Here is a 20,312-nt window from a genome sequence, read left to right as displayed (position 1 = left end):
TACTCAGAGCAGGTGTCATTTATGGTGCTCCTCAGGAGTTTTCTCCTTCCCTCTCCAGCATCTCTCCCCACTCTGTCTTCCCCTTGGGCATTGCAAGTTTTCCAAGCTCTGCCATGGCTTTTCCTGACTTTCAAGGAGGTGCTCCTCTTACCTGAGCTTGTCCCGAGTGGGCTGGCTTCCTGGCTTCAGGCTGCCACAGTGCGCATCAGTACCGCGTGTTGCTTTTGGTTGCTACTCCCTGTGCTCAGGAGCTGTTTGCAGGCATGAGCTATATGGCAGCCATGGATATGATAACTGTGGTCTTTGAAAGAAATGGAAAGAAATTTTCTTAAATCCTCAGTGGGCAAGAACGAATGCCCTGCCATGCCAAGCAGGGCACTGGCTCACAGTGTACCTCCGTAATCGTTACATGCTGCCATGTTTCTGAGTGGTATCTTGCTTTCCAGACAGCAGCTCCACTGATTTCAAGGGTCTGCTTGCTTAGCAAGTGCGAGTAAATATAATGGAAGAAGGCCCTATCTACTCATCTAATTTATGTTGTACTGACAAAACCACTAAATCTGTGTGAAAATTATACAATATAAATAAAACCAACCAATAGCAAGACATTCTGAGTCTCCTCTGAGGAATCGTGCAAGGTGGCTGTGCTACCAGTTTGAAATCTTTGGGACTTCGGGCTCGTACTTAGACCAAAATGAAGAAGAAATAGAGTAGGTGTTTTGGAATAAAATGACTAAACCCTATAGGAAGTCATTGAATGTAATTGAGGATCTGGGTCAGGACTGTGGATCCCACAACTCACTAAGTGGTCAGCACATAGCAGCCTCTGTGAACCTGAATCCTTAAATTTTTCTGGCTTTCAAATGGAAAAACAAGATCTAGCTGGTACAACACCGACTCTGTTTCAGTTAGTTTCTTAGGTTTATATTGGTAAGAATGTGCTAGTTATGAATCTGCTTTCTCTATATTTTGATTTTTGGACCATATGCCAGTGTTTGATTGATTCACTGTAGAAGGTGCAAGTGGCTTTTCGTGATTTTTCCTCCACAGTGTTACTGCCCTGTAAAATGTGAAAATCATATAATCATTCCAAATATGTTAATGTTCTAGAAGTGCTTTAAAATGAAATCTTTTTTAAAGATATGTATTTATAATACAAGCAATGACTGATGGGCTTTAAGCACAAAGACTTAAGAATGTGAAGAAAGTTTTAAAGATCAAAAAATATATTTGAATGCTTATACCTGTTAGAAATTATTGTTGTGTGGAAAGTTGATTATATAAAGCATTTTCGGAAGGCTTATCAATTGCCCTTAATATGTCAGGAAACGTCTGGAATTTTGGACCCATATTCCTGCAGACTCTTAGAACAAGTGATTAAAGTACAGTCGTAACCATGATTTAATGAGATTATCTGGACAATTTCTCATRTTGCATACAGTTGTGCAATATGTTCTCCCCTAACTCGCTGCTGCTCTTTGTCATGGAGGCTGCTGCATTTCAGTTATTTACATGCAAAGCATCAGTATTTCAGAYTGGAGCATGTGCACCTGAAACCACTGTGTAAAACAAATTATTTGTCCAGAAATCTTTTTTTTTTTTCCTCAGATCTTACCTAGTTACCTAACCAGCCACATCTGAGCACAGGCATTTGATCAGAGAATATTTCAGCTATAAGACAGGTGTTAATGAATTAATACAGTGTACATAAATGTCTACATGAACGTGATTTGCACCCCCCACGCCTGTAGATTCAAGAGTAGCTTGGGGTTCTCCGGCATGACACATGCTGTGTAAGTGTGAGTGGTCATTAAATAATGGTAAGAAATAATAATAGAAAACCTGCCTTTTTTTCATCCCAGAAGGGCAAAAGAAAATGGCAAATGATTAACTGTTTTTCATGGATGTCAGAAACTGGACAGAATCCAAAAACTCTTTCAGTGAATATTTCTGAAATGGTATTTAAACCATTAACTCTGCTGCTTATCTGAGATGGAGTTGTGCAATCTGTTTCTCTTACTTCATATTCTTTATCCAAAGGTGGGGGAGGAAAAGGCATGTTTTCAAGGTAGAGTTTGTGCCAGATCCGACTCTGAGACTCAAATCAGTGTTGAAGATTAAAAGGAAAACCCGTAATAGGTCTGCGTGTTTCTTTTAATTGCCTRCGTGAGACTGAGTCCCATGAGTGGTTTGAAAAGGAATGATCTGGGGCTATGAGACATTTTCCTGGCTGTTAATACCCATTTTATTTTATCTTATCTGTAATCAAAATAGTCATCCTTTCAAGTTACTTATCATGGAAGCATTTGAGCTGAACCTTGTTTTGCGGGCTGTTTTTTTAGGAGAACCTCTTTTATTCCAAGAAGAAAAAGTCTTTGTAGGTCAGCCACAGATGTCTTCCTTTCTCCTATAGCTCAAGCAGGAGAGACACAAGTGTGTTTCACTTGCCCCAGCTGGTTAACCAGTTTCTCTGGTACCACCAAAACAGATTTATAAAAAGAAATTTGTTTTTTTTCCCAAAGTATTTGTATGTTCTGCATGCTTAAAATATTTATTTACCTAGGGAAAAAACCTTCTAAATGTGAAATATTTGTTCGTCTCCGTCACCCGTATTAAAAAAAGGCTGTTACTGAGTTGGTCTTAGAATGGTGCAAGTAATTCCTGCCATGAGAGAGTGAACAATATGTGCCATTTGCTGCTTTTCTGCTGGGGAAGGAGTTGTTTTATYGCCTGGGAGAGCACTTTGCGCTCCGAGGGGAACTGAGGACAGCGGGCACTTTCCCGGCCGCGCATGCGCGGGGCATCAGTGGGACTGCGGCTCTGGCGCTGGCAAAGAGAGAAATCTGCCCGGCTTCGGGGATATTTATTATTTGCTTTAGACAGAATTAAGGGCAGTATTGGTTGGGCCCAGTTGCAGATGATTGCGGGCTCCTGCGATGGGTTGTGCTGAGCTGCGAGTGCGTCACGCACGTTGTGGGCGATGCATGCGCCAAGCCAGTTGCGCCGCTTCAGTTAGAAAGYGGTAGCCATTAATTAAAGAAAACTTCAGTACATCCTCGAGGGTGTTATTTGGAAATGGCCAAGAAGGGGCTGGCAATGCTTCACGGCTCCGTGTTTGTCTACCTGTTTCTCCAAATAGGTGTCTGTTCGTTACCCAAGGATTTTGATGCCTTTCGTTAAAAGAGTGGAAGCTGCAAGTATGATCTTCCTGTCTTTTGCCTTAACGTTARCTTGTTCTGCAGAGATGACCCCATCTGTGGCAGACTATGATAGCGTCTTGGCCATAGATATGGCCCTGCGGTGTGGGGTTTGTTTCTTTTCCAGTAAAAGACACTTTATGAGATTGTTTGGCGGCATAATCAAAGCTGAATGTTATTATAAAGAGGGATTTTTCAAAGAATTCCTGCCAAAGAAGAAAACTCAAGAAATCCCCTCTCTCCCTCAGCTCGTTTGGAGAGTTTGCATTGCTGTGCTAGCATATGTTTTTGTTCATGTAATAGGCGGCCTTCTTGGATTTTCAAAATCTGGTTAATCTGTACTATTATCTTTATTTTTAATGGTGATGTTCTCCTTTGCGTTTAGCCAACACATTCTCCCAGTGAGGTCTTTATAGTAAATTCCAAAGTCGATTAAGCCTCGCTGTGTTCGTGTTGCAGATGGGAGAACTTCAGTGCAGAGAAATAATGTGACTTTTGTGCAGATACAGCATGGACTCGTAGTTAAGCTGGGCACGGAGGTGTTACAGTGCAGCAGACAGGCTTTTTGAAATGCATCTGCTGCTCCGCGCTGCCTTCCCTGAAGTATTAGATTATGATGCAGATGCAGCCTCAGTTATTTGAAACTTCTGCTCTTGAAAATAGGATCCCTGTTCCTCTGATTGCATTGAAAATGTCTGTGGTTGTTTGAACTCCCCGACTTCCCCAGGGGACCCACGGCGTGTAGCTAGTGCACCCCAAGGTGCTTAGCTACCTGCCTGGATAACACGCGTGCTGCCGGTCCCCTTTGGGGCCGTGCGGCAGGTTGCTGCATTCTTGCAATCGAATCGTTCGGTGTCTAACGCATTTTTGGCACGCAGCCTGCAGCAAGAGGGAAGACTGTCGCCTGCGCTCTCCGGAGTTACCTAGCGCTGCCTGCCATCCCCGCGCCCGCCGCCGCCGCCGCGCCGGGAGCCAAGCGCGCGCCCGGCCCCGGGCCCATCTGTTGCAGCCTCGGCTGCAGGAGCAGAGCCTGAAACGTGAAAATCCGCCTGCCTGTAGGGAAAAAGCTCCGTGTGCAGTTCTTCAATGGACGTCTCCGGCCAGACTGCAGGATTTTTCAGAGCTGTAAGTCGGCGTGCATCTCGATCGTCTGTGGGTTTCCTCAGTTTTGATTTTTTTTCTTTTTTTTTTTTTTAAGAGACTCGTAAAGGGAGTAGGTTTTGCATTCGTTTAGGCGGAGAAGCCTGAGCGCGCTGCAGGACTCTGCTGAGAAGCAGGCATTCTTCAGGCTCCGTAAGAAATGCATGGTTCGGGGGCATTTTGTTTTCTCATCTTGTTTTGTCTCTTTTGTATGCATGGCTGGCACAGGGTTGTTGTCCTGTTTTCACAGCATTTAATTACAATAGATATTCCAAGGCTGAACAAAATGTTCTTTTATCTAGTTAAAGAATGTAGCTGGGTTTTTTTTTTTCCTTGCATAACTTTTTCTTAGTGTTTTGGAAAGAGAGATTATCTTTTTGGGGTGTTTATTTAATTTCAGCCTAAAACCATCTGGTCTCTGCATCCTGCAATGCCTGTTTTCTCATACTGATCTGCTGTGCAACTAATTGCTGTGGCTAGTCCTTGCAAACCAAAAATCCCGTTTTGCTGGGCAGCTTGTTGATCGGAAGCCTTATTTTGTTATTTGCCTTTCTTTATTTTGATATTTGATGAAAATTGCTCTGGATAAAGATGCATATTGCAGGCTTCATGTGCTTCTCTCCCATTTTTCTGCTACCAGGCTAAATGCTGAGCACACACCGGTTTGCACTGCTATTAATGGGCCTGTGAGATAACGAATSCCCGATGGGGGCAATGCTGGCCCTTTCCTAGGGGCAAACCCGAAGCGGCAGGTTTAAAGGTGCCCTGTCAGTGGGGTGGTGGAAGGAGGCTGGTGAATAGCAACTGGGATCCTGCCTGGAATAGGGTAAAAGGTATTTTGCCAGCTCCTGTGTGTTTTGCTTGTTGGTCGCTGCTTCTGCTAGAAGCCACAATTTCTGGTGCAGGGCAGGTTAGGAGAGACTGAGGTTATCTGCCCTTGGGGAACGTGGCCCGATAGCTGTATCCCCTCTATGGGGCAAACGGTCCAAATCTGAGAGGGGCTCTAAAACAGAGGTTGAACTGACTCAGGGCACCCTTGAGAGGAGAGAAATCTGAAGTTGCTGAAATTGGGAGTTTGGAGGCCAAGAGCATCTGCGAGAAGAGGAAATGACTGGAAGGAGGATGAAACGGGTCGTGTTGACATTGGGCCAAACCCTTGTGTTTCAAAATGCCGACCCGATCAAAAGGGAGGCAGCAGGAAACCCAGAGAAAAAGGATTCGGTTGCACTTCGGTTTTCTCCAGGGTTTACTGAGAGTGGAATGAAAATATATTTATTTTGAAAAATGGTGGGGTTTTTTTTTTAGCATTTATTTCAAACTGTGGCAATCTGTACTAGGATGTTTTGCAGTCATCAAGAAGAAATTAGGCGAATAAAGAGCAATATTGGTGTAAAGCTTTAAAGGTAAACCATGGAGTGGGTGAAAATCACCTTGAATCTGAGTTTGCTTCAGGCAGCAAATGGGTTTCCCAGCAGGAAGAGAAAATCCTGGTGTCATCTTAGCATGTTTGACTAGCCAGATAAGTCCAGTGACTAGCTGATTCAGAGTCAAGAAATATTTAATCATTTAAAGTCAAGAGAATTAGTGGGAAAACTGTGAGAGCTTGCTGTCATGTATGTATACACACGATATATGATTATATGTGTTTATCATATGTATTCTGCTATATGAGAGCATGTTCTATATATGTGTAAAAGTGAAGATTCCCCGTGGGAAGATGAGATCTAGCAGCTCTGTATTCCTGGAGGAGATAGTCACCAGTGACATCTGTTTTTGTTTCTCACTGTAGGTACTAATACTTTTGTTTAAAGAACTGATACACCGTTTGATAAACTTACCCTCTTCTTCTGATATAAGAGATACTTTCCTAATCAGCGTTTAACTACTTGTAATGTCTGACCGTGTGCAATTTTAAGTCCAATTTCCATCCTATTGGAGCTTGAAACAAGCATGAATAAAACTTGGATTTAAATGCATACTAAAAGCTATACAGCTTTTTAATGGATAGCGATACAAATTATCATTTTTTGGGTGAGAAAAAAATAACCAATATATTTTAAGGGGCATGTTACTTGCATAAACTTAATTTTTGATAGTGAGGAAAAATCAGTGTTTTTCTATGAAAACAAAAATAGCCAAACAAGAATAAAAAATACTCTTCTGCCTCAAAATTTCCTGCTCATGGACTTAATTCACCATGAGAAATACTGGTTTGGTTCTCTCTTGCTTGGGTTAGTTTTCTGCTCGGGTGAGTGTTTCTTTTCTGCGAGGTGCCTGGTGAAGCCCCTTGGCGCTGTGGGTGTCTGAGCCTCGGGCGAGGTGCGTTTTTGATGCCGCGTGAAGGGTTTGGGTTGCCTGCCGCAGGGCTCGGAGCGACACCCCCTTGTAAAACGGCCTCTCCTGCCTCGGGCTCGTGGTCGGTCCATCCGTCGCCGTGGCCAAAGTGCCCTGCTCGCTTGGAAATGTTTCCTGCATGCTCCGAGCAAGATAAAAGTCTTTTCAACACATTTTAATGTACAAACTGCTGGCCAAATCAAATACAGATTTGCCTGTTTCAGCTGACCTATACGTGCTGCGTTTCTGAACCAATGCCCCAGGCGTAAATGATTTTCAGCAACGTGTATATGTAGATATCCAGCTTGAGTTTTAAACTGGATTTACCTGAATATAAGTTTGTTTGCTTGTCTGTTCTTGATGGCATATTCATATAGGCCCACTGTAATCATCGATGCTTAAAAGGGTACATAGTAGATGGTTAAAATTAGACTGTTATTAAAGGAGCCAGAAGTAAATGTGGCTGTTCATAATTTTTTTTTTCTTGAACTAAACTAGGCACAATTTCTGGGGAAAAAATCCCCAGTGTATACCAATAAAAGCTATAGCCCTTGAAAGAAGCCTACAGTTTATTTGGGGAAATATCTGCTCGAAGGTTTTAGTTTTGCCTGTGCGGTACTCGGAAAAAACTTCATGTGTGTTATTTCCGTCCTTCCCTTTCCATGTGAGAATTATTTCCAAGCTGGACCCACTGCGAAAATTTATTTTCAGGAGCGGCTATCTCAAGTGAGCGTGACACATCCCGGTGTTGCGGCGTGCCGTTTGTCTCACTGCTCACAAGATTTTCCTGCCGGGTGAGTATTTGATCCGTCTTTGYTCCCAAGATGGTCGTTGCCTCACTTGGACGTGGGGGCTCCTTCGTTTCCACTCCAGCGAGCGCTCTCTCCATCAAACCGTTAACTTCCCGTGCACTGACCGAAGCTGCGTAAAGCGAATGATCATCCCAGCGACGCTAAGAAATGCCGACGGAGATGAGGGCCTCGCGGTGCTCCCCGAGTTTAAAGCTCGCTTCTGGTTGCTGCATAGACGTGCCCACAAGAGCCGTCCCATGTCTGGAGAGCTTGCCGTCTAAATAGAAGAGACAGGGGAAAGAAGTGACTTTGTGCCCGTTTTATAGGCAGTGAGGAGGGAGGAGTAGAGGGTAGGCTTCCTTTGTCCTGTCTTGAATCATCCAAAGTTTCAGCAAGTTGTCTGGCCTCTCCCTGGCGTCCCCGGACCTAGGAAGCCAGAGTGAAACACCCCTAAGAGATGCGTGCCTTTCTCTGCCGTCTCTTACAGGAGCCTAGAAAAAAAGTGTGGGACAGATGCCGAGCATTTTAGATGGCTAAAATTAGGTGGCAGATATCCTGTCCTCGATGCCTTCCCAGAGGTCAAACGGCAAGCCAGCACAGGCAATCAAAGTCCCATCTCCTAAGTCCAACTGTGAAGTTATTCCGGACTGGATTTGCAGTTTGTAAAGCAGCTTGGATTCCCACAGGACGGAAGATGTAATGTAGTTTATTAGTTTTGCATGGCAGCACTAACTGGAAAAAATAATAACAGTACCAATTTTTTTCTCCGCAGCTCTCATCATCTCTCAACTCAAAGCCTAGGGTGGGAGCTGAAGGACATACAGGCTGAATTTAAGGCAGAGCCCTGTACTATGACTGGGACAATTTTTTCTAGATTATCTCTGAGAATTTGATCTTTCCTCTGTCCTTGGGGGTTCTTTTATATTGTCAGCTTCAGCGAAATGCACATTTAAATGAAAACATCCATGCTGAAAATTAGGGAGGAACTTACGGTGGTAAGGAGCTTTTCTTTTGGGAGAAGAAAAAAAATATAGTTTAGCCTGTGAAATAAAAAGAGGCAGTATGTTTTTAGCATATAGTGCTAAAACTGCAAGCAAAGCTATAGCAAAGCATCTGTAAACTTTGTAGGCATGAAATAGTTCTCTGTAGCTGCAGAGTGACATAGCAGAAACCCATGAAGCAGGGAATCGTCCTCACCATGTGCTTTGTGTGTTGTCTCCTTTGAACTCCCATCCAGCTCTTCAGCACGCCGAACGCAGAGCTGTCCTGTTCTTCCTTTCCTTGCCCAATTTTTCCTTTGCTTCTAAATGTTTTCTTTCTTTTTTAGTTGAGGGACTACTTGACCAGAGCAGGTTCCTCACTTCTCTAGCTTTCCAGCTGTGAGCTTCCTTCTAATTGTTAAGGATATTCATGGTTATTAACTGAAAAGAATGTAAAGAGGAGGGAACGAGCAGTGGTCTTCCTAAATGCAGTGCTCTGGAAGAATAGTTCCAGTTCAAGTATTTATGGCCGAGAGTTTCTGCCTGGTGTGAATTTCACCTTTCTTAGTCATATATATAAAAGGCAGAACCCTGCAAGTCTTTCTCAGTTCAAGCCAGCAGTTGGAGGTTTTCAGTTCTGATTTTGTTGTGTTTTGCTGTTCCTCGAGGAAGTGATTTTCTAAATGATTTTCTGAAATCCCCCCTTTGGTTCCCTACAGAGTTGAGGGAAAATATCAAAATGCAAAATGTAGTGATTCTTTCTGTAGCTGAAGTATAGAGATGATTTAGAAAGACTCATGATGACCCTTCCTTTGAATCCCCTTCAGATTGCCCCCATGCTGTAGCATCTCAAGTATTTTCATTATGTTATGGCAAAATCATCATTTGTTTCCTGTGGTTCTGCTATTTCACCATGGCCAAAGTTATGTTTTATAGAAAATGTGTGCCTTTCTTGCCTTTCTCTGTAAATACTGTGAGATATTGTATCTCATTTATGTAAGACAAACATATAAGTACTGGAAAGCCATTCTTTTGGCACTGAATACGTGCCATCTAAAGGGTTGCATTTCCAGTCTCTTGCTACCTATAGCAGTGTGTCTTTTGGTTGTTTCTTAATGCCCTCATCATTCTAACTGACTATGTTTTCCAGGTCTGAGGTAGGTTATCTTCTGCTTTTGCCTTGGCTCTCTCAACTTTGCATGTTTCTTGGATGAAATGTTTCACCAGAGAAAGATGTTTTAGGTTGAGAACCTCGGAATAGGACTTAATAATGAGTTTGTAGCCAACAGAGTCCACGGAGCATTCATTGTTGCTCCCCAGTTTGTAGGCAGCTTGATCCTTGCAAATCATGAAAACATGAAGAAGGCAACTGAGTTCTCCATAGGTTGGATGTGTGCAGGAGCCGGCCTTGGAGAGATTGTGTGTGGATCATGGTATTAGAGAGAATATTGAGCATTTTGTTGTTTTCCTCTGTGACTTGCCTTCTCTGCTGTTCTCTGGCTTTCTCTCTCTTTTTTTTTTTAATGACATTTTGTTATTTACGCTTTAGCCTGGTTGTCCATCTGCCGTTGTAATAAACATGCTGTCAGTCACAGCACTGTGTGGTTCTTAGTGTGAAGAAGCTGACAAACCAAGGCTGTCGTGTGCATGGGGATCTTATTCATGCTTTGTTAGAGATGCCCTCGTGATGTTCTGTGATTTACTAACTGGCTTTAGATAGAGAGCAGTATTCTTCATCACAGTATTTCCATATAGCCCTGAGCGATCTGAATATTACAGATCTCAGGGGACTCCAGGGAGAACTGATAGTGTCCCACATCAGATCTGAGGACTCTCTCCAGGCTGTGCCCACCTCCTTTTCAAAGGCTGCATCACTAAACCCACATGGTGGTACTTCCTGCCAGGATATCAAGAGTCTTGGAAGAAAATTTCATTTTTTTCCATGAAGAGTGTAGGAATGTGTTCTAGCGAAATAACTCTGAAATTAAGAGAAAAACAAAAAACAATCCACAATCTCGTGACAGATTTTGTTGATGACCTCATAAGGCTTCATAAGGAAAGAGAGATTTGGTGTAGACTGCTGGAGCTTAATACCTGTCAGGGTCAGTCAGGAGGTTTAGAAATGATGAAGGCTATGCAGGAGGCTGACAGCATCCCATGATCAAGATAAGTCAGGACGAACAGGTTTTTTAAGGGAGACATCAAGGAATTATTAGTTTCATGACTCTCCTCCTCCCCTTCCCTTTGAAATTTTCAGTTTTAGCAGCTCTTTTAGGCAAAGTGGTAGCAACCCAAGCCAGGCAACCTGGGAGAGAGAGGGAGAGACGGCTTAAACAGCTATTTAGTTCTTTGTCTGTTTGGTGGTGCAGCCTTTGGAAATGCCTTTAAATGGCATGTAAGATGGTTTCGTTATGCAGACTCCTGTGCAACAGGAGCTGAGCTGAGACTGCCAAGTTTTTGATACAAGACATTGTCCCCAGATGGATGATGGTTTTCACAGATCAAGATCTAGGCTGGATTTCAGCCAGCCATAATTCCCAACTTTTCAAATTGTATCTCTACATTTCTTCCAGACAGGTCATTTGCTTTAGGTGCTTTACTTCTGTTATTTCAAGTCTGATGCTGTAGCCACCTTGACATCGAAGTGTAGACAGCTGTTCCTGTACGGTCACCCAGGCAACAAAGCTGCCTCTGGGCATCCTCCTGCAGTGGACAAAATAAAGTCTCTATGTCTCATTTCCATGATCTCAAGCTCTCCAGACCAACTTGATTTTTTTTTTTTAATGAATAGCCTTAAAATTAATAGAAATCAAATTGAAAGAGCCTTGTGAAGCACAAAGCTGGCTTGCCCAAATCTAACCAGCTTTGTACATCTGTTACTGCCCACTCCCATTGAGTCATACTGAGACTTAGTCACCAGCATCCTAAAGTCTCACAGTACAACTTACATCTCTCTCCAAAACACATGCTGCAGTCTAGATGGTATGGGGGAGGGAGAAAAGCAAAGCAATGAGCAACCTTCTCCTAAAGGAATAAAACAATGTAGCAAGTCTTATATTATATTATGCCTAGTATATCAAAACAATAAAAATAAAAGGACAAAAATTTCTACGTACATCAGGTATGAATCTTTCCTTGTGCAATAGTTGAGTGATTTGATATAAATCCCCCAAGGCTTCTAGATAGGATTGTTCTCAAAAATGAAAAACTTCCATTCAGTCAAAGCTACCAAGATATTCCCTCTATTCCTTAGAGTTCAGACTTTGCTTTGGATTCTGCTCATGAGCTATTAGCATAGGTAGTATATTTGCTACTCTGAGTTTTACATGGGCTTGCGATCGATAGTTATGAGTCCAAGGTTGATCTAACAAAATCTCCTGGTGCTTAGGTTAAGCTTAAAGAAACAGTTCACAACTAATATTAAAAAGAAAGCCTTACTCTTCGCTTGGAAGGATATTTGAAGTAGTCACAGTTCAGTAATGACAGCAGAGGAGTAGACCCCAAGAGCCTCGTTAGGGTCTGATGCTGAGGAATGCAATCTTTAGCAATGCCTTGCAAGATTGGGGCTTTTGTCAGCACTCTTAGCTTAATTTGTCAGTATCTTATTTTCTTGGTTTAATTAAAGGAGCTGTAGCCCCATATTGAAAAGCTGTCTTGGTAAAGTGTCACCTCCTGCTTGGGTTATGTTGTACTAAGAGACTGTAATGTCTGGCAGGCATTTCACATCCCTAAATTTATTGCAATCTTAGCATGCATAAAGAAGACAGGGAAACAAAAATAATGTCTCTCTGGTGACACCTTCAGCAGTCAGGACTGTGTGATGCTTCTTACACTAAGACTCTGAAGTTGCTTATAGCAGAAGCCACCAGCCTTTCGGCAGAGATGGCTGATAGGGCTGCTGTGAAGCCATTCTGACCTGAATCTCCCCTGAAACATGACCAATGCATAACCACGCTCATGAGTCGGACCCACTGGCATGGGCACAGGTCTTCACACAACCAGGGATGCGCTCTTGCATGATCATGTCCTGCATTTGAAGGGACGGTTGCGATGGATGGCAGCGGGGACCTGCTCATGAAATAGTCTTTTAATACCCAGCCCCGAAATGCATGGTGCTAGTGGTATGTCTGGAAGGGATATACTCGTTCAAATTATTTGTGCTTAAATGGGTGGAAAATATTTTCCAGTTCACCCGCTTTGTGTGGTGGGAGTTGCTGCTGCAAGGTAACAACACTTGAGGCCGGTTCTTCACTAGCAGTATGTAGTCAGCTGAGCAAGGAAACGCTCAGACGACATTAGTGAAATGTCTGGCTCTAACAACTGGATATACTCACTGCACAGCAACAATACACATCTTCAAAGACTGGCTACTCTGTGAGAAGTAGTATGTTTGCTTCTGAAAAATGTGAATAATATTTAATTGTCTATGCGTTAAGATTAAAAGACAATATGAAAAATATTTTGGTCAGATTTCATCTTTAAAAAAATGTCAAAATATTTGTATCCATACAACCTTTAGCATAGGGCAGTTAAAAGTGTGTGAGTTACGCTCTTAAAAGTCACGTGTATGTATTGTTTTCTCTTGAACGGAAATACTTTAGATGTCTTCAAAAAACCACCAAACCTCTACGGTGTCAGACACAAGTCTTCATGTGAGGATCCTGTGGCTTCGACTGTAGAGCTGCAGGCCTTTTTGCATAGCTGTAAGTTTACTTTAAGGTCTCCATCCTTTCTAGGTAGCATGGCTGCATGAAAAGAAAAAGTAGTTGAATATGAGCTCTTCTTGCATTTGCAGACCAGTGTTGGCTTTTCCCTAAGGTTTCTTGGAAGGTCTAATCCAGCACATCAAGTATAAGAGGCCTTTCTCTGCCTTACCATCGCTCTGGCCTCAGAGTAGTTAGTTCTGCAGGTCAGGAGGATGTGGTCCTTGGGGCCTTGAAAAGGTCTTTCCCCCACGCTGCACACCTTGGAAACAGGTCTTTGACCTGTCAATCCCGGCAGGCCCTGGAGTGCCTTGCTGGCTCCTTGGCTTCAGCAGTTGTAGGAAAGCTTTATCAGCCTGACTGCCAAAGCAGCCTTGAAACAAAACCATAATAAAAAAGGATACCTTTAATTCTTAATATCTTGTTTACTGGATTCAAGGCTTTAGTGGCTTGTTATTTAAGCTTGCAGCCTCTGCAACAGAATTGCTGGAAAACCTCTTCTGACACCCCAAGGTCCCCAACTGCAGCAGCAGCCAGACCAGCGTGTCTGGGCAGGCCTTTCTGGCAGCAGCCCTCACCAGCCAGGAAAGGAGCAGTGAAACTGGCTGGAAAAGGTGAAAAATGGCTTGGCTAACCAGAGCTTGTGCCTGTTGCCATTTGGCTACGCTATGCCAGCTGGTGCGGTCACTGTCTGTATCCTAAAATACAGTTTTCCTTCCTACTCTCCAAAACAGTTCTGCGAAAGGGATGTTTATGCGACTTTGTTTTCCCAAGAAATCAAAGAACAAAAATTTTATTTTTCTTTCTTTTAAGTAAGTCTAAGCATATTGGTATAAGAGCCGTGAACGGAGTAAGAGAGGAGTCAGGGAGGAGCGAGGGCACTACATATTCATTTCTGTGGGAGCAAGGACCTCTCTTTTAGGTGTGGGGGTAACCCACAGAAGAAATCACCTTAGAATTAGTCTCATCTTTGGAGGCGAAATATTCTGAGGCTATTTTCAGGAGTAGTGTGAAGAATCAGTAACTTTCCAGGTGTCTGATTGCCCCCCAGAGAAAGAGTGAAAGAGGTGGAAGAGAAGGTGAGTACACTGGCAGACAGATTTATCCTGATTTATCCCCTGGAAAAATTAAAGCAGCAGTCAAGCCTAATAAAAAAAATAAAGTCAGTTTAGTTGCTTTTTTGTATCTGTCTACTGCTTCTATGTCTCTGCTGGAGCCATGGATAAAACTCCGTGAGTGACTGTTGTCTCTTGTGCTAACAATGAAAAATGTCATGGAAAATCAGCTGTTTAGTAGCTGTTGCGGGAGATTGCCCTTCCAGGTCAGAGACCGGTTGATAGCAGGAGCACAAAGCTATAGCTCTGCTCTATCACAGCTCTGCCAATCCTCTGGAAAAAGCAGGTATGGCTTTGATATCCTGGCAGCTGTATTCCTCAGTGAATAGAGCATGAGCTACCATGACAACTTCTTGTAAATAAAAGTCGATTGAGAACGAAATAAATCTGAAGTGACCTTGTGGCTGTAAAGTAAATCTGAACTGTACAAGAGGTCTTTTCTTCTTATTGAGGATGACAGAAGTGATATCTGGCCATTGGAGTGCACTGAGCGACGTGAAGGACCAACTGAGATTGCCATCGTCATAAAAATGTGAGGGAAAATTTCAGCGTTGCATCACTATGTTAAAGTAATCTTATATCTGACTTGGCACTAGGGTTGAATTCAGCTTCAAAAAAAGGGACCCCAGAGATTCCCTTCTTCCTTCAGCCATAACCAAATGAGACATCAGAAGCTCTCTGAAGAAGAAGAAACATTAAATTTGAAATATCACAAAAGGCAGTTTTCAGGATTGAGAGTCTAAATCTCACTTTTGTGGCAGATCTCTCTCCCCACCCTCAGCAAAAAAGTTCTTCTCTAATATGCTTCAGTTCAGTTAACAAGTACCTTACGTACAGTAACTCCACTTCAGAAATACCATGTTGCAGGTAGGATGGTTTATCTTTTACTTGACCTGTCTCTTAGAATATTTTCCAGCAGGGCAATTGCCATTATGTTTTCCACTGTTTGGAGGATTTTCTGTCAGAGTGGGGGAAGAGGAACAGGAACATAACAGAAGAGCTAACAAAACCTTGCAAAACAGACGTTGCATAGTCTTAATTCCAAATTAGCACCACTTGGAGCTGTACTCTCTGCCAGCCTTTCTTAGTTATGGGGACTGCTATAGTCTTTGGTCTCTACAGAAGTTTTTTATCAGAGGATGTAATGCTAAAACCGACGGATAGAGGGAGGGATGCCGTTTATTCTTCAGTCAGGGCTTTGCAGTCTCAAGGGAGAATGACTCTTCCTTGTACCAGCACGGTACTGTGTGCCTTTAGCAGAAGTTTTAAAAATGTCTCTCCAGAAACACGTGATTTTCTAGGGCGCTTAATCCAAGGACAGTAAGGCAGAAGTGGAGGGTGTTAGTGGATAATACCCATGCTATGCCCGTGAGTGAGAAAGCTCAGTCTAAGAATGGCTTCATCCTAAGTTAATGGCAGAACAAACCTTCAACCTTTATCTGTTGGCATAAGATCAGAACAGCCAGATATGTGGTAAGAGCTAGGGCTGCAGCAGCGGCCAGTCAAGATGTACTGCAACACTTACGGAGCAGCTCTTATCAATTTTTTTTTTTTTAAGAGGTCCTATTTTTTATAAAAAATGAGATACATTAACCATGTGCTCAACACCTAGTCATAAATGCTGCTGGATGAAGAAGAACAGGAAGAAGAAACAAGTATCTATTTTGTATTCTGCAGAGCTACGTGTAAAGAGGAAATAAGTATCTAACATTTCCTTGCTTAACAAAGGGGTCAGAATTGAGAGAGCAGGGTTTGCAGCCTGGCCCTTGAAATATGTATTTTTTCCTTCTATAGATGGATATCTTTGCATCTAGAATCTTGTGAAGGAATGAAAGATGGAAAAATTGTTAGGGAGTAGCCACAGCTGGGGGCTTTTTCACAGAACTGAAAGTACAATTATCTGCCTGTTTAAAATGTTCTCCAGCACAATATTGACAAAGAAAGGTCTCATGCAAAGAGGTTCTGGTATAGCTCCAGTTATTTCTGTTTATAGCTAGAGGTCTACTGTTCTGCATTTGAAGACAGAGAAAATAAATATACCTCCATGATATATGAGAGGTACAAATTAGAATAGAATTATTGAGTGGGTTTCACGATACTTTTGATCATTAGAATACAATATTTATATATTTTTAAGCTTGGGTTTGTAGCTGACAACTGAAATTTAGGTCCTAGGAAAATAGTTATACCTACCCCTTCCTGTTTTTGAATATTTCTGTTCAAAAGAGAAGTTATGGTTCCTTTCCCAGATGTTCCAGATTTCCTGAATCGCTTAGTCAAGCCTGACCGCTAGATATAAGTGCCCCCTTAAGCCCAGTTTCTTCAGTTCAGCCTCCAGTCTTCCTGAACAGCATGTGAATTACAAAAAGTAGTAGTATAGGAACATTAATAGGAACAATAAAAATATTTCCTTGATTTATTCCATGGAAAAGGACATAGCACACATAAGGTTTCATCTTCTTCACTACCAAAGATGGGTAGAGGAAAATGTTGTTAAATCCTTTGGCTAAATTAAAGTAAACATGAGGGGATATGTTTTTGTGTAACTTTCCATTAGGCTCTTAAAATTCTTCACAGAGTTTCATCATTTAAGTCTTGTAGTAACATATGAAGTAGTAATATAGTAATTCAGTTATTAACAATGTTTATAAATGCTGTTTATAGTCAGATAGTTTTTATATGGAGTATGTAAGTCATTTTTGGTCTTTACCAATTGTAAGAATAAGCCAATTAATACAGAAGCTTTTATTTAAGGCCCTGTGGTGCCTGGTTCAGCCTCAGTCAAACCTTGATAATAGTAAAACTTCAAGCCGAACAAAATGACTCTTCTTTTGGTTTTGAGATACTTGTTTACATTTGCATTTGCAAATGTTTGCAGTATGAAACACRTATGTCAAAACGCGCTGGTGAGGGTGGCGTTACGTAGTTCTGCTGGTGCTTTGTAGTTTGGTCCTTTGTAGATAGTTCCCATTGAACTTGTGGAGCTTGAAGCATAATAATTTGTGATGAATACTTTAGTTTATGGCCTAACGACTCGGGGCTGGTTTGGCCAAGTGTAGCTGCTGCTTTTCTTTTCTTTTAACTTGGCATGAATTACTCCCATGTGCTTCAGTTCCAGTAATTCAATATTTTGTTCCTTATTTTTGTTGTTCATTATGTAACCAGAATATTTTCAAACACTTGTAAGGATTATGCCTGAGTTATACACATTTTTAAGCATATTTTGGATTTAGTATGATTACACAATGTGATGTGATTAGACCTGTGGCTGTTCTGAATTCTGAAAGCCTTTGGCAAGCAAGCCTTGCAACTTCTCAGCCAGTGGTAATTTTTGATTAAACTCTATTTAATCTCAAATTAAGCCTATGTGATATTGCTATTTATAATTAAACTCTATTTAATCTCAAATTAAGCCTATGTGAAATTGCTATTTATTTATGTTTTAAACAATTTTAAATGAGATGCAGGTGTGGTGTTAGCAAAGGACTGAATCATTGCATTTAAAGGGTGATGCCTTGCATCAGAGAGATTCTACGTTAAGGAGAAAGTTTGGGATCCAAGCCTCAGTTCTTCCCCTGCAGATCTTTGGCACCCAGCATCAGGTGCTATTGGTCATCACTCAGTATCTGCTTTTTTGATCAAACTGCTGCTAAACTTGACACTTGCAAAGAAAATTTCATTATGTCTCTCTCTAAAAGTCCCAGGGTTGGAACACAAAATAGCATAAACAAAGCAGACAGCAGGAGGTGGAATATAATTGCAGTTTGTTTTTGTTAAAGATGAGCATGTGTCCTTGTCTTATGGCCTTATTTTCTTTAGTCCCACAGAATTGTGTTAGCCTAAGTTGCAAAAATGAATTGGTTATTTCCTCTCTGCCTTCTCTGTCTCTGTCTTCTCCCTCTTTGCTATATATGTTGCATATTTTCACATTGACATATTCTCATTTAGATTTTGTTTATTGCCATAAATACTCTTTAAATTAAGATTATAGTCCCCACTAAAGGCAAGATATGCCATTTGCTGAGCAAGTGGCTATATTTAGACTGTAATTTCTTGTGAATTTTTCTGTGGGATTTGGGTACCTCCCTTTGAGAGTTTTAGCACAGGACCTTCCACTCTGGCTGTCCAGATGCTGAGTGCCTTTTGCAAGGTGATGCAGCACAAGCCCTGCTAGGGACTCCCTAATCACTTGTTACATTGATTTCACAGGCAAGGGGAACCATCAGAGCCCATATTGTTACTCACCAGGAAATGGATATGGATAAACCAGGGGGCATTTCAGAAATAAAACAGTGGACTTGAACCTTGGGGTTATCTGATGGAAGGAAGAAGACATTAATACAGAACATCATTTTTTCTTCTCTCTCCTGCCAGGATCTCAGCTCGTTTGCCATGCCGTTCTTGGATGGTGATGTGGAGAGCACAGACAAAAATGCTTCTCGCAAGGTAGGATATTTTCAAAGCTTCATCCTCACTGTAGTGGCTGAGTCCCTGGGTGACGAACACAATTTATTATTACAAAAGCCTGGAGTTTTAATCTTACCTGCTTTACCCATAACCTCTTGGGAGAGGTACACCAGGGCAAAGGTAGTGACTTGTGCAGAAGACCTTACCGTGGCTGTGCTTATGCAGTGTGTCCTTTAAAGGATGGTAACGTGTGTGGTGGTATTGCTTTAAATGCTGCAGATGTTATGTGTAACACTGTTGTAATTCAATGAAGTGATATTGCATAAACGTATTCTTAGGAATATAGTAAGCTACCAAAATTTGTGGCGTTGCTACAGTAACGCAGCGCAGAAATAGGTGTCYGTGTCCGCCGGCTGGTTTTCCTTGAATTGCTTCCTCATGGCTGCTCTCTGACTGGACAGGGTTTGTTTAACTGTTCACTGTCCTTGATCTATCCATCGTTGGCTCTGGCAAAGTGGTCTGTGTTCATTTGCTGAAGACAAAGCAGTAAACAAGGTGGGAAGGTGTCCCTCCGCGATGTGGGATTAACTCAAGGTTATCCTGCTGGAGGCATTGCGATGCTTTGTTTTTCCGACAGCCTGCTATTAAATTAAACCAATACATTCACAGAGTTTCCTTGCTTTAAAATAATCAGGCAAACCTATTCAACGGATAACATTAGAAATTATTAGACAGCGCCTACACATTTTCAGAGCAACAAGAATTGTAGGTGGGATCTTTCATGTTCAAGTCCTGGCCTTATAGTTTTCACAGAGCCTTGAAATACAAGTTGGTCTGCTAAATGTAAAGCCTCCCCCCAACCAAGCTACAGGCTTGGTGAAGGGAGTGACTACTCAGAAAGCTGATCTGTAGCTACACAGCAAACCAGTTTGACTTGTGACAAGGGTATGGAGCTCTGTTAAGATTAAACCTGCTACAGGCCATTTGTCACAGTGTCAGCAGTTGTAGTTCAAGGCAGATGAAGCAATAAATATCTCCTTAGTGAAGCTAATCTGCATCTGGAACAGTAATAATTTAGCTCTCTTGACAGCACAAGTTTCTATTCCTTTGCACCTCCCAGCAAAGGACAATTGTTTAAAAAACTTCTGCAATCCATCAGTAGTTGAATATGTTTTTAACATTGGCCTTGTTCTTTTCTGCATTGGACCTTTTAAGACTGTGACGTAGGAGTCCGTGATGGACACAAAGGAGATCATGTAGATGCCAGGGAAGCTAAAAGAGAGAGTTACCAAAAGACACTTGTCTGATGGGTTTGAATAAAGTCAACAATATGACATTTTTGGAAAGAGTTGTCATGCTGGAAGAAGACAGGTGTTTCTAGCTAAAAATTGATTTCTCCATTTATCACCTCCTTTTCCCAAAGAATGGTGAGAAAGCTACATGAGTCTCAGTCCTGAAAAAATACACCAAAACTATTCTTGCTCATGTGCACTGCTGTGTGATGTCTCTTAAAAGTTCCCCTTTAGCATTTATGATGCCCCTGCTTTTTCTCTTAGTGGTCCTGTGATTCTCTTTTGATGAGTGGTTGTCTTGGAGAAAACTAGAAGAGCATTTCAATAGTCACCTCTTTTTGCAATTTCAGTAC

General features: G+C 41.9%; 1 protein-coding gene across 1 annotated transcript in view; it reads left to right on the top strand.

Moving 5' to 3' along the window:
- Window positions 1-20,312, top strand: part of PRKAG2 (protein kinase AMP-activated non-catalytic subunit gamma 2) — a 228,256-nt gene that overhangs the window by 50,877 nt on the left and 157,067 nt on the right. Inside the window, exon 2 of the mRNA XM_026091566.1 lies at window positions 18,635-18,706. Within this exon, the coding sequence (XP_025947351.1) occupies window positions 18,635-18,706 (72 nt within the window). The remainder of the gene's footprint in view (window positions 1-18,634; window positions 18,707-20,312) is intronic.

Source organism: Apteryx rowi, unplaced genomic scaffold (genome assembly GCF_003343035.1).
Source record: "Apteryx rowi isolate R43461 unplaced genomic scaffold, aptRow1 scaffold_91, whole genome shotgun sequence".
Taxonomy (NCBI): domain Eukaryota; kingdom Metazoa; phylum Chordata; class Aves; order Apterygiformes; family Apterygidae; genus Apteryx; species Apteryx rowi.
This window is presented reverse-complemented; position numbering and strand designations above follow the sequence as displayed.